The sequence below is a fragment of the Mesocricetus auratus genome, unplaced genomic scaffold, assembly GCF_017639785.1.
Source record: "Mesocricetus auratus isolate SY011 unplaced genomic scaffold, BCM_Maur_2.0 Super-Scaffold_4256, whole genome shotgun sequence".
In the NCBI taxonomy this organism is placed as follows: domain Eukaryota; kingdom Metazoa; phylum Chordata; class Mammalia; order Rodentia; family Cricetidae; genus Mesocricetus; species Mesocricetus auratus.
The window spans coordinates 100,179,748-100,195,637 of NW_024429182.1; the positions used below are offsets into that span (position 1 = coordinate 100,179,748).

General features: G+C 38.9%; 1 protein-coding gene across 3 annotated transcripts in view; it reads left to right on the forward strand.

Annotated features, from left to right (window-relative positions):
- The window catches only part of Acer3 (alkaline ceramidase 3), a 76,411-nt gene extending 64,907 nt beyond the window's left edge, over positions 1–11,504 (forward strand). For all 3 annotated transcript variants that reach the window (XM_005073958.4, XM_040728168.1, XM_040728175.1), the window contains 4 exons: positions 893–994; positions 2,895–2,999; positions 7,215–7,260; positions 7,962–11,504. In XM_005073958.4, the coding sequence (XP_005074015.1) occupies positions 893–994; positions 2,895–2,999; positions 7,215–7,260; positions 7,962–8,015 (307 nt within the window). In that variant the 3' untranslated portion in view covers positions 8,016–11,504. The remainder of the gene's footprint in view (positions 1–892; positions 995–2,894; positions 3,000–7,214; positions 7,261–7,961) is intronic.
- Positions 11,505–15,890: the final 4,386 nt, after the last annotated feature.

A 15,890-nucleotide genomic window follows, 5' to 3' on the forward strand; every position in this document is an offset into this window, starting at 1 on the left:
CTAGTCTGAATAAAACACAATAAATTTTAAATACTAGCTAGCTTAAAGGGGCATGAGAAGAATTCTAAAGCATCAAATCCAAAGAAGCTGCGAAATAAATGAGTGTTATATAATAGTTAGCTTGAAGGCACTGGAAGATGCTAGTACACTAACATCTTAAGTTTCAAGAGCCTCAGAATAAACAGAAACGAAAGTTTTTAGTTTAGGGCCTGAAAGGTTACTCTGTGAATAAAGGTGCTTGCTTAGCCAAACCTGATGACCTGAGTTTAATTCCAGGACTCACATGGTGAAAAAGGAGAACCAAATCCTGTGAGTTGGTCTCTGACCTCCACATGTATACTATGGTACTCACTGCATGTATATACCTGTATGCATACACACACACAAAATAAATAAATGTAAAATAATTTTTTAAATGCCTGAATAATTTGAGCTGTTTTCCCATCATGATACTAGAACCAGAAAGACACATAGTGAAAGATTGAGTCCTGAAAGCAAATGTCCTCCAGTAAAAGAAATGGTGACTTTCAATTTCAAGTTTCAGGTTTTATACACGCTCTCACACACACACACACACACACACACACACACACACACACACGCAGAAGCGTGGCAGAAATGTGCCCTTCAGGCATCATCATGCCAAAGGGGTCCTGACTGTTCCCAAGCCTGCCCTGCTGGCAGAATCCAAGTGATGCTTGTTGTTCACATTTACTCCAATTACTACATTACCAAGTGGAATATACACTGCCCAATTCTGTGCAAATAATTTATAAGAGGATACTTATTATTCATCTTTCTGCAGTATCTAATTTACTGTATTCCATCTTTCTCCACTTCTGATCATGTTGTGACTTGAAGATTTGTCATTTTGCTTTTCTTTTCTCCACAGGGTTTATCCATGGCTTAGAGGACTAGGTTATACATCCTTGACTATCTTTTTATTGGGATTTTTATTGTGGAATGTAGATAACATCTTTTGTGATTCACTGAGGTAAGATATATTTTCATTCCCAGAAAATAATTTTGGAAGCATAATATTAAGTAGAGAATTTTTATTATAATTTTTTTATTCATTTTACTTACCAACCACAGTTCTCCCTCCCTCCCCCTCCTCCTGCTTCCTCCCCAACCTCCCTTCTACCTCACCTCCCATCCACTCCCCAGAAAGAATAAGGACTCCCTTGGAGAGTCAGCAAAGCCTGGTACATCAAGTTGAGGCAGGCCCAGGCAACCTCCCTGCTGCATCAAGACTGAGCAAGGCATCCCACCATAGGGAATGGGCTCCAAAAAGCCAGCTCATACACTAAGGATAGATCCTGGTCCCACTGCCAGGGGCCCCACAAACAGACCAAACTATACAACTGTCACCCACATGTAAAGGTCCTAGTTCGGTCCCATGCATACTCTCCAGCTGTCCATGAGGTCCCATGAGCTTGGACTCCCCAGAGTCTGTGAGGTCCCATGAACTCCGGTCAGCTGTCCCTGTGGGTTCCCCCATCATGATCCTGACCTTCCTTGTTGATGTAATCCCTCCTCCCTCTAGTGGACTGGACTTCCCGAAACTCAGCCCAGTGCTTAGCCTTGATAGTATATACCACTACATATGGCTCTTACTTTGCATACCTTTGCATGTATTTGAAATTCTCAAAATTTCCTATATTAAAAAGTTGCATGTGTAACTGTGGAACTTTTAAATGTAGGTAAGGATATACTTTGTTTAGATCCCTACAGTAAAAAGTTGTATAAATGTAGACAAGTAAATACATTCCTTGCTTAAACACTAAGATCTAGCTGGATATGGTGGTGTATGCCCATGATCCCAGAACTCTAGGCAGAGTTAAAGACATGAAAGCTAGCCTAGACTACATGAAACCCTGGGAAGGGGCAGGGTAGAAAGAATAAAGTAAGTAACTAAGACCTAGATGCATGCTTCTGAATTAGAAATATCCGGCAGAATGCCTAGGAGAGTGGAGCTTTTATACTGAGTGTGATCCCCTGGGTGTGATCCACTAATCTATGATATGGCCTCAAGTTAGCATTCCGCATTGGTATTCTTCTCCAATAAATATTAGAATGATAGATACTTTTGTTTTGTTTTGTTTTTGGAAACTGTCCTGGAAATCTCTTTGAAGACCAGGCTGGCTTCTAATTCACAGAGATCTGCTTGCCTCTGCCTCCTGAGTGCTGGGAATAAAGGTGTGTGCCGCCACCGCCACCGCCGCCACCGCCACCGCCACCGCCACCGCCACCACCACCCATCCAATATATACTTCTTTAACCAAAAGAATTTGAGACCCATCTGAACTCCTAGGTGACTGACTTGGGAAACTAATCTACAAATTTTAAGTTCCTGCTATATATAGCTTTGCTAATGACTGCTCCCTCAAAGAAGCACTTAGATGTGAAATCATAGATATTATAAGAATTACAGACTGTATAGTGGTACACTGACATGGATGGAAATGCATGTATATTCTTTCCTGAGCAAATAGCTAACTGAACTAGTGATTCTCAAAGTGTGTTCCAGAAAATAGTTGTTCCGGAGTATTAATAAAGTAATACCAAAAAAAAAGAAAGAAAATCCCATGAATTAGTGATTACCTGGAACAAAATGTTAGATTCCATGGTAAGACTTGTTCAAAGCCTTTAATTAATTAATAGGCACTAAAATTAATAAGAGATCAGTAAATTGTTTTCTACATTATTTTGAGTCATTTCTTAATGAAACTTCTGAAAATATTGTTTGTTCCACAATACGCTTTTAGAAAAAACAATACAGTGAATGTGAGGAAATTAAATAATTGCCTATTTTAGAATATTTCAAAATGTAACATTGTCAGCACTAGTATATCTTCAATTGTAACACAGTGATTTTCACCTTCTCCACACAGGAACTTTCGAAAGAGAGCACCCCCTATCCTAGGTGTTACAACACAGTTTCATGCATGGTGGCATATTTTAACTGGCCTGGGCTCTTATCTTCACATCCTTTTCAGGTAGGAAATAAAGACTTTTTAACCACTATTGGAAGAGTTTTGCTTTTTTTTTTAACTTCAAGAAGAAAGGTGTAAATATAAAATGCTGGAGATAAAATCAGTGTTCCAGCACTGCCTTTGTCACTGGGTGACCATAAGAAATTCCTTCCCACATTTATGGGATCATGGAGCAGCTGATAGTTGGGAGCCTATCATGTATATTCCAAAAGTTTTGTGGAATACTCTGGATGTACATTGGAATACTCTGATATGACAGCATCTTTGTAAAGATGCTATAGACTATATTCAGGATAGCTATACCAGAAAGTACTACAGGACCAAATGTCTTCAGTTCTATCTTTGAGATACTGCAGAGCTTCTGGTTTTAATTTGGAAGAAACAAAAGTGGGAATAAGATCAAGAAACATGCATAGGTAGTCAGTCTTGATCTTGCTAATCATTGACTCAGATGGTCATTCAGAGCTAGGGCCAGGAGTCTAGTTTTGGATCATCACACGTTGTTTATAGATAAGGCCTATTGATTGGAACTGTTATTCCTGGGATCCTGGAGAGAATGACTAATGGAAAAGAAAGTCAGAAAGAACAGATGAAATTAGTTAAGCTTTCAGGTTTAAAACAATTGACTGAGGATTTCTAGGTACCTATCTGGTTGTCTGGAACAAGATGTTGTAAAAAGATTGTCATTGGTAATGTACTGATGGTGATGTCTACAAATCATAACAATATCCTAGTTTCTCTTACCCTGATTCCTTCAGCCTTTTGCAGTGTGGCATTACCAGCTTTAAATGAATATCCCAAAATAATTTTCGTGTCTGCATGCATATCTGAGCAAAAATCTGATCCAAAATTTAAGATAGCAAGGGAGACAGGATACAGGTTTTACAAAATTAAGTTCAATTGCCAGTTAGCACTGATTAAATCCCAATACTATATCACTGACCATAAAGCAGCAAAATTAATATAGTGTGCTACAAAGTTAAACAATTGCAAAGCATAGGATGGGGATGATAAATATGTTCAAAATACATTGTGTAGAATTCTCAAAAATTTAATAAAATTAAAAATTGTTTAGAGTAAATGTGAAAATAATGCTGAATGAGATAAAGGAAGGGACGGGAAGAAATAAAAGAAAAGCAAGGTTAAATGAAAGAACAGGAAAAAAGAAGAGTGGAGAAGAACGTTATGAAAGGAAAGAAAAAAGATTGAGCCAGCTTGGAAAGATAGCTCAGCAGTTAAGAGCACTTGCTGCTCTACCAAAGGACCTGAGTTTGGTTCCCAGAACCTACCCACATTGGACAGTTCACAGTTGCCTGTGATCTTAACTCCAAGGAACCTGCCCTGCCCCCATCTGATGTGTGCAGGCACCTACATACATATGGCACACACAGATATACACACATACACATAGTACCCTCCATGCATTTTTTTAATTTAAAAATTGGAAAAAGATTAAGAGATCAGAAAAAGAAAGAAAACGATCTGAGCATAGTGGCACACCTCTGTAATCCTAGTCCTCGGGAAGTAGAGACAGGATGATCATGAGTTTGAGAGTTCAGAGATCATTCTCAGCTATACATAGTGAGTGTAAGACCTGCTTTATTTATATAACTGGTCTCAAAACAACAGCAACAAGAGCATTCCCATTACTCAAAGTTTGGAAACAAAATAGATAATGTAAGAAAGGAGATTAAAAAATAAAAATGTAAAAGCTTTAAAAAACAAAAATAAGCTGGGAAATGGTAATCTAAGCCTTTAATTCCAGCTCTTAGAAGGCAGAGGCAGGTGGATTTCTCAGTTCAGGGCCAACCTGGTCTACAGATCAAGTTCCAGGACAGCCAGGGCTACACAGAGAAATCCTGTCTCGAAAAGCAATAATAATAATGTAAAAATATATGATATAGTAAGAAGAAGGGAAACAGGCAAAAAAGAAAAGAAGGATCTAGGACTGTAGCTCACTTGGTGAATACTTGCTTAGCATGCACAAAACCTTGGGTCCATCTCCAGCACCACAGAAAACTGGGCATGGTGGCACCAGGAGATAGATGCTGGAAGATCAGAAGTTGAAAGTCATCCTTATCTACATTGTGAATTGGAGGCCCATCTGAACTACATATGATCCTGCCTCAAAATAACAAGAAAGGGGGTGGCTAGGGAGTAAAAACATGAAAGCCCTGCTTCTTAAAAAAATTATATATATATACATATATATATGGTAGAAATACTGCTAAAAGTGAAAAAAAGGAAAATACAGAGGCAGAAAAACAGGAAAGAGAAACAGAGCAAGCCTTAGAACAGCTTTTCTCTGCCCTTGAAACTTGGAGATGATCAGTAATAGACACAAGATAGGGGAAGACTTACTAACTTGTAGACATTTGTCTCTGCTATGCTTTTTGCTGGTAAGAAGCATATAGTGGACAAGTGTCCAAAGTACACTAGAGCTGTCTAACTTTAATGGTTTCTCTGTGTATCAAGAGTCTCAGCTGACTACACTTAGTTTTACAGTCAGTCCGTGAGCTGGTCAGATTCTCTTGAGATTCCCAGTATTGTACCCCTGAGGTAGTTTAATGTTCTAGCTAGAGTCTCCCAAATGTGTAACAAGTGACAACACAACCAAAGCACAAGAATCTGTATGGACAGAAAACCTGACTTCATACTTGGCAAACACTGTAAGTATTGATCATCCTGCTGGAGGAATTCAGCAGTGGATGTCAAGTGGAACCTCAGCAGGTAGTTCCAGAGGGTGCATTAAAATTAATAAGAAGTCAGTAATTGTTTTCTACATTATTTTGGGTCATTTCTTAATGAGACTTCTGAAAATATTGTTTGTTCCACAATACACTTTTAGAAAAAACAATACAGTAAATGTGAGGAAATTGCCTATTTTAGAATATTTCAAAATGTAAGATTGTCAGCACTAGCAGCCCTACCTGCTAACCTCAGGCTCAGAGCTATCAGACTCCAGGGTTTTTCTCAGTTGATGAGGTCTACACTGGGGTTATTGCAGGTTAGTTTTAAGCTGGGGGTGGAGGGGAGAGGAGAGAGGGGAGGGGAGGGGAGGAGGGGGAAGGAGGAGGGGAGGAGAGGGGAGGAGAGGAGAGGGATTCTCACTTTTCTTGGCCTGGCTGCTTTTTGCTACATCACCTTGGTTGCTTTCTGTACTTTTCAGTTGATCTATCACTACCTGTATGAATTTTCAGGGCTTTTCTTTCTCTCTGTAGGATAGGGTCTTTTTCTTATACTGACTTTCTCCCTTAACCGGGTCACATGAAAGCAACTTCTAGTCTACCATTTTACTTAGAAGACAAAGCCAAATTGCTTATTTAGCCCTACACCTCAATTTCCTATTCTGTTAAATACTTAATAGATTGTTGAAATGATTGAGTTAAACAGGACTTTTTCTCCACCCCCACCCCCAGATATTCTCACCATGTAGATTAGGATGGCCTGAAAATAGTCACTAAGTAGTCCAGGTTAGCCTCAAACCCAAAACCCTCCTGCTTTCCTTACTAAATACTAGGCAAGTGGTGGCAAGTGCCACCATGCTCGGTGAAGAATTACTTCTGCCTAAATTGTGCTAACAAATTTCCCACTAAAGCAGTTGTTTAGGTTTTTTTTGTTGTTGTTATTTGATAAATACTTAAAAATATTAGCAATTAACAAGTTCAAAGTTTTACAGCTAGCAAATGTTAAGGTAACATCTAAACTGCCATTCACTGATGTTTCAGCTTTAGTACAGGAAAATGTAGCATAGCCATGTTAAATTTTACAAATTTAACATGTAGGTTCTCTTGACCTTTACATTATTTGAAATACTAGAAAATTAGGCTTTGTATATGTTGTCATAATATATTTGTTACTATTCAAATACATTTAAATAGTGTAGTATACACAAATATTAAGTCTATTTACATTGTATATTGCATACAACCTAGCAATTTTCAGGGAAAAAATTCAGGAGTGTTTATTATATGCGAACTTTACTGACCTAATCTCACCTCCAGCAATGACTCGGTTTAAAGACAGACCCCAAAGAAACTGTTGCCTTTCTGGTTTTCTCATCCCTTTACTTAATTAATGCTTACAACTGCATTTGCAAAGATGGAATTGTGATATCAAACACATGGGACATTATAATGAGATGCTTGGTCCTAAATTACATGAAGTTATAGTCTATGAATTGAGTTGTCTAAGAAAATTTTTCCACTTTTCTTTCAGTTTATATACAAGAACACTTTACCTGAGATACAGGCCAAAAGTGAAGGTAAGCCTGTGTTGTGAAGGGCAGATGGTGGTAGTCTTGAGAAGATCAAATGGATGTAAGAAACATCAGGGAGCTATTGAGCAGTGGACAGGAAATGGAGCATAGACTTTGGAACCAGCAGACATGAATTCTGAAATGTTCATTATCCATCTATTAATATGTGATCTTTGATAAGTCTCTCCTTTAAGCCTGGGATTCTTCAACAGAATGGAGCTGTTAATAGCAATGTTCAGCATTATTTTAAGAATGGAAGATTAAAGGGCTGGGAGATGTCTCAGCAGTTAAAAGCATGTCCTGGTATTTCAAAGGACCCATGTTCCATTCTCAACACACACATCAGGTCCTCACAGCCATCTCTCACTCCAGCTTTAGGGAACCCAGTGCCCTCCTCTGACTTCCACAAGCACTGCATTCACATATGTGTGCATGCACACACACACCTCTACCAAATATCTTTAGGAATTACAGATTAAATGTCTACTTCCATGCTTGGCAAAGTAGATGCTTAATACATTAAATAAATTAAGTGAAAGTAGTTTTTGAGATCTGATGCAAGTCAAGAAGGCTCTTGCTGTGCCCAGGTACTCATACTAACAAACCTAACATGTGTTACAGTTCAGACCCCCAGGGATTGTTAATCCTCATTTCTTTTCAAACATAGAATAATCTCTTCTTGTTTTTGTCCTCATTTGTTTCCACAGTTTCTCTTTGGGATGTGGCCAGTGGTCATGTTTGAACCTCAGAGGAAACACTGATGAATTATTCTACCAAGAAAACAAAAAGCACCTACTATAGTTCTGGCAAGATGGTCAAGAAGTCCCCAAAGACTTGCATATTCAAAGACACCATGCCCATCACCAGAGATGAATGACTCAGCCACACAGAGAATGAGCAATTGGTCTGTTGGCTGCTTAGCTTCTGGCTTTATCTCATTTGTCCTCGACCTAAGATGCTTACAGAGAAGCAGATGGGGTATATATTTATATTCTGGAATGGTGGAGAGGTTGGGCTTTTCTTAACAGATTAACAGTTTGTGCTGGTCATTTATGGAAAATTAATATTTTTAATTTTCTTTTTTTTTATAAGAGTTGCATGTTAATTATACCTTCCATAATTTTTGATTAAATATTGAACAAAGTCACTAAGGACTAGTAAAATGCCATATCCACATGGCTGACTATGTGCCAGCACTTAGCTGTGTCAGCTTTGATTTATATTATTATATAACCTCACAGGTGGTTTTTTAATATTAAAAAGAAAAAGAAAGACCTGATAGTTGAATTATAGGTAGCTCCTCACTTTCTGCCCTGGTGCTAGCTTGAGTGCTGTAAGCAAACTCTGACCTGCCAGTGAGTGGGCTCTGTTCTTACCTCCAAGAATTTGTCCCTGGCTCTGTGGCTCTCAGCCAATCAAAGGGGCGGGCCCTCTATTATCCCTCCAGAAGCTCTTCCATGGCACCTGTGGAATGTGTGTAGCCCCTTTCACCAGTTAAAGTCTGTTGTTTTGCTTTCTTCGATCTTCAAGTTATTTTTATTTTTATGTCTAGCAAATTTAACTGGTGGTCTGGTCTACCTATATTCTGTATGCCAACAGTTTAAGTGAAGTTATTGGGGAAAGTTGTACATTTTTTATTTTTTGCATTATGCAGTATTTTCCAGTTCTCAGAGAAGTCATGGCTATACTTAGGCACATATACCAGGATAATTACAAGTAAAATGGTCAGGACTATTTTGCATAAAGCTTATTAAAATATTTGCTCCTTCATTTTTTTGAAGAAGAAGAAATACAAGTGTTGAAACAGTACTGACTTACAACTTTTACCACATCTAGAACTTAGAAAACTAAGTAATAGTCATAAAATATCACTGTGAGGCAGATAGTTCTAATTTGGACTTGAGTGTATAAGAAATTGAATTGATTGTCACAAACAGTAAATGAAGGATCATATATTTATTGATTGCATCCTGAGCTATGGCTTCACAAGAAAACTAGCGTTTTTTTTCTCATGCAAAATTGATAAAAACAAACAGCTTTCCCATTTTTCCAATATTCATTAACTAGCCTTAGCCTGTCAGGGTGATGCATGCCTTTAATCTCAGCACTTAAAAGGCAGAGACAGGCAGATCTCTGTGACTTTAAGGCCAGCCTGGTCTGTATAGTTCCAGACCAGGCAGAGATAAATAGTGAAACTTTGTCTCAAAAACAAAACAAAAAAACCTGTTTAGTATGTTTTTAAAACCAGAAATGTTTCCCAGAATGCCATTAAACAAACATACCTTTTATAAAAACAAGACATGCCAACACATAAATCTTAAGAGAACCTCAGTTGTACTTTGATTTTAGGTCAGACTCCAGAGTACACCCACTGAGATGCCCAGGTTCCTGTGTCCTGGAACAAATGTTGGACCAGAGACATATGGGTAGTGGTGGAAATAGAGATCTTTTACCAGGAGAGGAGTGGGCCCAAGGACTGACTGGCAAAGGTCTAAGGCTGAAAGGCCCTTGGCCAACAGTTTCTACCCTTTATAGCACATTTACATAGCTCCCATCTTTTCTGGCAATTAGAGAAGGTAGAGCTTTTTTTTTTTTAAAGCATGCTGTTTCTAGTCTTCCTTTGGAATTTTTGTGTGTGTGTGCGTGCGTGCGTGCGTGCGTGCGTGCGTGCGTGCGTGTGTGTGTGTGTGTGTGTGTGTTTGCCTCTAGAACTTCCTATTGGCCTACCTCACTTTACTCCATCCTCAGAGCTGTGGTCTCAAAAATCTTTCTTAGGGGCTAAAGGGTAATAATCTATTTTGTATAATTTCCATGCTGATGAGGAGTGTAGTCCTTGCCAAAGAGAGACTACAAAGCTCTCTTCCTGTTGTGTCTGTTGGTTGAAGGGAGGCTTTGAAGTTTTTGTTGGGAGTTGACTTGAATCCCTATATCATAGTGAGTTAAGTTTGAAACTGTCATATCCTAGAAAAACACAGATTTTTACAGGACTAAAAAATGCAAGAATTTGGGCTAGAGAGATGGTTTAACCGTTAAGAGCACTAATTGCTCTTGCAGAAAACCTGGGTCTGATTCTCAGTATCCACATGATATCCCACAGCCATCCATAGCTGCAGTTCTTAAGGAACTAACAACCTCTTCTGACATCTGCAGGCATAGACACGCAAGTGGTACACATACATATCTGCAAGTAAACGTCAATGCACCTAAAATAAATAAATCTAAAGAAAAGCTGTCAATGCAAGAATAATGTGATTATGCCAATCAGTGACCCCAGAAAGGACCAAAGTCCGGAAAACCAAAGCTATGTTTTGTAAATTGTTCCTGATATGATCCTTTAGACTACTTTGGGAAAAAAAAGACACACAAAATCACAACTGATGGTTATACATTGAGATCATGACAAAATACAAAAGAACAATTTTTATGAAAAATCCACTAATAGGATAGGTTAAAGGAGGGAAGATGGGGTTGGATGGCGTTTGTAACCACTGAGTACCAACAGTGCCAAAAGAAAAAGAAAGAAAAAAACCAAAACATAAGATAATTATAGATAGATTTATAATAGAGATTATCTTTGCCTTTAAGAAGTTAAAGCTTCCTGTTTGTTGTCTGAAGAGGTCTTTAAGTCCTTAAACCTTTTAGTAGCTTATAGGTGTAGGTGGCCTTATCTTCAAGGTTTTTTTGAGGCTGTGGATACTTGGTTCTTATGGACACTGGTGCCACTTTTTAGAATGACCTCTACAGACTGTATCCTGTCTCCAAACATCTAGTACCCTTCTTTAACCAGATTTAATACCCTGTCAGATACCGTATATTGTCTTTGCCCAGGATCTCCAGAGAAATAAGATTTTTAGCAGTGCACTAAGTTGTAACCAAAATAAGGGAGACTTTCCTTTTCTGATAAGACTTAATCATATGTCCTTTTTATTACATACACAGTAAGTATACCCAGTCTGATGTTATTGTTTGATGGTATTATAACTCCTATAATTTTCATTATGGAAAGGAAATTCCATTTAAAGTTCTTTGGCAAACATATCCATCATTCTAGATGTATCTCAGCCTTACCAGAAATTGTGCATACATTACTTGTACACTAAGAGCACTCTTATAAAAGGAATCATTCCAGCTGAAGAATTCTAACCACAGCATCCAGAGAATTGAGTCAACATAAAGCATTTTGATGCTGTTTTATTTTTGTTATCCTTGACTTTTAAAAAATTGAAATAAAATTTTAATCTTTTCCAGAACTGGTTTTTGTAGACGGAAGTTTCTATCCCACTGGGTCCCACAGCTGTTTAGTCCCAAATAAACACACAGAGACTTATATTAGCTATAAACTAATGGGCCAATGGCTCAGGCTTCTTATTAGCTAGCTCTCTCTTAAATATTAACCCATTTCTATTAATCTCCACATGGTCCTCGCTTACTGGTGATGCCAGATTGTCGTGCTTTCTCAGCAGCTACATGGCGTCTCCCTGACTCCACCTACTTCCTTTCTCTATCCCTGTTCAGATTTCCTGCCTGGCTAAATCCTGCCTGTCCGTTGTCTGAAAACAGTTTTAATCATCAACTAATAAGAAAAACATACGTTCATAGCATATAGAAGAACATCCCCCATCAGGTTTTGGGAGAAATTCTTATTAAAATCTATGTATCCCGTGTAAGATTTAATGGCTTAATGGAACTTTCATTGTGATGCCAAATACTGTTCATTTTATATACACAGGTAGCATTTTAAGGTTTCATAAAACATTTGAAAGTTTCAAGGAGTTAAAAGTACCTACATTTGTTATAAAGCAGTATGTATTTATCAAGCCTTTTAATATGCCTCTCAGACATTCATGTTTACTTGCATGTTTTAAATTAGTCCTGGCAATGAGGCTGGAGTGATAGCTCAACAATCAAGAGCACTTTCTGCACTTGCAGAGGACCTGGGTTAATTCCTAGCACCCAAAGGTGACTCGTGACCATTCATAACTCTGGTTCCAGGGGATCCAATGCTCTGGGTAACAGGCATACATGTGGTAAACATATGTACATGCAGACAAAACACTTATACACATAAAATAAATCTTTAAAAAAACAGGCATACTAAGAGAAGCACAAGGTAAGGTTTTTTAATGTATAAATGAAATGCTTACAGACTTTTATCACTTAGTTTTTTTTTCAGAATACAAAATGATAAAGATAATTACATGAAAACAATTGCCATGAATAGACGTGACACAATTAGAATAGGTTATACCCATCAAGAAGGCCCTGTATAGTAGAATTAAAACTCTACATCTTTGAGATGTAAGAAAGGGTTAATGAGAGGAGAAAGTTCCAAGGTAAAGCTGTTAAGTAGGATTAGTTTATTTTCCTTCTTGTTTAAGAGTTAACAGAGAATCACATTCACAACAGGGAATTTTTAGAATGGCATCTCTTTTATCTTTATGTTTTATCCTAAAATAGACTGCAGTAATTCTTTGATAGAAAATTTTTATTGTTTGAAGTTAAAGAAGGAAGAGGAGAAGTCGGAGCAGAAAACATAGCTCGAGAATGCTTAAATTATTTTCTTAAGAATTTATCTTAGTTCTTGTGCAATCTTAAAACTTATTAATTTCTTACTCATTTTTAACATTCCAGTATCTTAGATGTAGTTTTAAAACTCTAGTTAACTGTAAACTAAATTTTCAGTGTTTTCTTTAGATGTTTTAAATTTCAATTAGGCCTGGCACACATTTTAATTCCAGCTCTCAGGAGGCAGAGGCAGGTGGATCTCTCTGAATTCGAGGCCAGCCTAGTGAGTTCCAGGACAGCCAGGGCTGCACAGAAAAAACCTGTCTCGAAAAACCAAAAATAAAATTTCAATTAAAGTAAACTGTCCATTTGTGATCTTTCATTGCTATTGTTCAGTTCTTTCAATTTAGTGTGTGTATGAGAAATCAAATATTCCCTATTTTGGGAAACATAAAATCAAATTACCTTTAGTTATATTTATCCAATTTTTAAATATTTATAACTTTAATTTACACAGTTACCAAACAAAACTCTCTGAGGTACTAAATGACAACTTTTCAGATATTCTTCTGTAAATTAGACACTAGAGGAGTGACAAAAGTATCAAAGGCAGAATACTATAAATTAACAACCAAACATCCTAAAAACAAACCCAGTGTTCTGAAACCACATGCACTGAAAACAAACACAATGGACACCATGCTTCTGACTGTTCACCAGCTCATAATAAACCAGTGGATTGTGACCCAAACCATGCAAGTCCAAGTCCCTGAAAAAACTTGCCAACATCTACCTGAGAAGGTAACACTAAGTGGTTGAGCATAGTGGGCACATTCTGGTACCTGACACCTGTCCATGCTGCTCTTCTGGTGAAAGGGGATCATCCTTGAAGCACCATGTTTAGGTGCTGGAAAGACAGTTCAGTGGGTAGAGTGCTGCTTACCCACCAACGTATGTAAGAAGCCCTAAGTTCAGTTCCCAACAACTCACACAACAACAACAACACAAAACATAGATCTGACCTCAAACATGGAACTAAACTAGTGACCATGACCTAGGAACAGATTCAGATTACCCCAAATACTGTAGTCCCACATGGTAGCAATTTCATAAAGTTTTTAAAGGAACAGAACAAAGAAAACCTTGTATCATGGGGCTAGAGAGATGGTTTGATAGTTAAGAGCTCTTGTTCTTACAGAGAGGACCCAGGTTTACTTCCAAGTACCCACACTAGGCAGCTCCAATTGCCTGTAACTCCAGTTTTAAGGGATCTGATATTCTCTTAACTCCTGGCTGGTGGCTTGCCAAAATGTGTTACAGACAGAGATCTATCTCCTCAAGCAATAAAAACTTCTTGGACCATCTTGTAGAACCAGAATTGAATAAACAAGCAGCAAAAAAAGCTCTCGCCAGTATGTAAAAGGTGCTTTGGGGACCATCAGATTCCTCTGTTCATTCTCCCAGCATGACCATGTTTAAATCTCCTCTTTTAGGCTTGTGAGATGACAATGCATGTTAAAGCACATGTTGCTAAGCCTGATGACCTGAGTTTGATCCTTGGGACCCATGTAGTGGAAAAAGAGAACTGACTCTATCCAGCAAGTTGTTCTCTGACTCCACCTGTGCCATGGCATACACATACACACTAAATAGATAAGTTTAATTAAAAAAAACAGCTTGGCAGTGGTGGCACATGCCTTTAATTCCAGCAAGGCAGAGGTAGGCTGACCTCTGTGAGTTCAAGGCCAGCCTGGTCTACAGAGAGTTCCAAGACAGGCTCCAAAGTGTCGAGTCTGCTGCGCGGCCTGTGTCCGAGAACGTGCGGAGGGTGTCGGGGATTGACAACACAGAGACTCGTTCAACGATGTAAAGAAAACTTTAAGCAGGCTCCAAAAAGGTTCAAGAAAACTTCCTAAGAAAGGCTCCCACCAGAGAAGCTTCTGCTCTCTCCTCTCCCCCTGGCTGGTTCTGCTCTGACCCCAGAAACTGATCTGGGCGTGGCAGAAGAGGCGGTTAGTCTTTGGACAAGGTCGAGCTCAGGGTGGTTTCTGCGGGCAGGCCTTTTCCAGGAACTTAATGCCCCCAGGCATTGTATTGTTTTTAGTAAACATGTTTTTAGTAAACATTGTCTTACAGCTGCCTACTCCCAGGCAGAAGGGGAAGTGGGTCTCTGCTCAAGGTCTGGTGTTCCCACACCAAAGCTACAGAGAAACCATGTCTCAAAAAAAAAAGTTCTTCACTATTGCAGTCTTTAACTGGCATATTGGGAAAGCTGGCCAAGTTTAAATTTGAACACTTACATGTCATAGACATAAATCTTACCCTGATCAAACATGCCTTAATAGATTTCAGAGTCTTCCATCCTCATCCCCATGACTTGAGCCCAGCAGCTCTATATGCCCAGGCACAGTGGCAACAGTTCTTTCTGTTTTCAGTCCATCCATGAGTAGGGTATAAGGTGTGGGCATTTGAGAAACTATGCCATAGGAGAGGTGGCTTGACCCACTGCTGAGGAATGTCATTGTGGAACCACAGCAAGGGAGATCCCCAGGAGGGAAGAACAGGTTGCTCAAGATTTGGCCAGTTCAGCTGTGAGGATGGGGCAGTTACTGTTGGGTAGATAAGTGTCTACACAGTCAGGGCCCAAGGAAGAACACTCCAATCCCAGTCACTTTTCCCATGGACCTTTCCAGTTGTCCTGGAACCAGTTGTGGCTCATTGCCATGGAAATGCACTTGATCATAGTTAGGCACTGCTGAGGGATGGTCTCCTATCTACCCTAAACCCTGATCATTTGGAGCCCACCAGGCTGTAAGCCTGAGAGAGATATACACTACTAGGTCAAGTCTTTTGTGGGAACTGAGTGAACCTTACCTGTTTTCATAATGGTTCAATGTGGTCAGTGCTACACTGGTTAGTCCACATAGCCATCTTTTACTTGTGGGCAGCAGGCAGCTTCCCAACTTTCCCAGGCTTAAGTATAGGATTTGTTTGGCAGCCTCTAATGTGAGCTCCTTGGTTTGTGGCCCTAGGGAACTGTCTTAGTGTTCTATTGCTGTGAATAGATACTATAACCTGGCGACTCTTCAAAAGAAAGTGTTTATGATTGAGCATCCTTTGAGTACATGCCC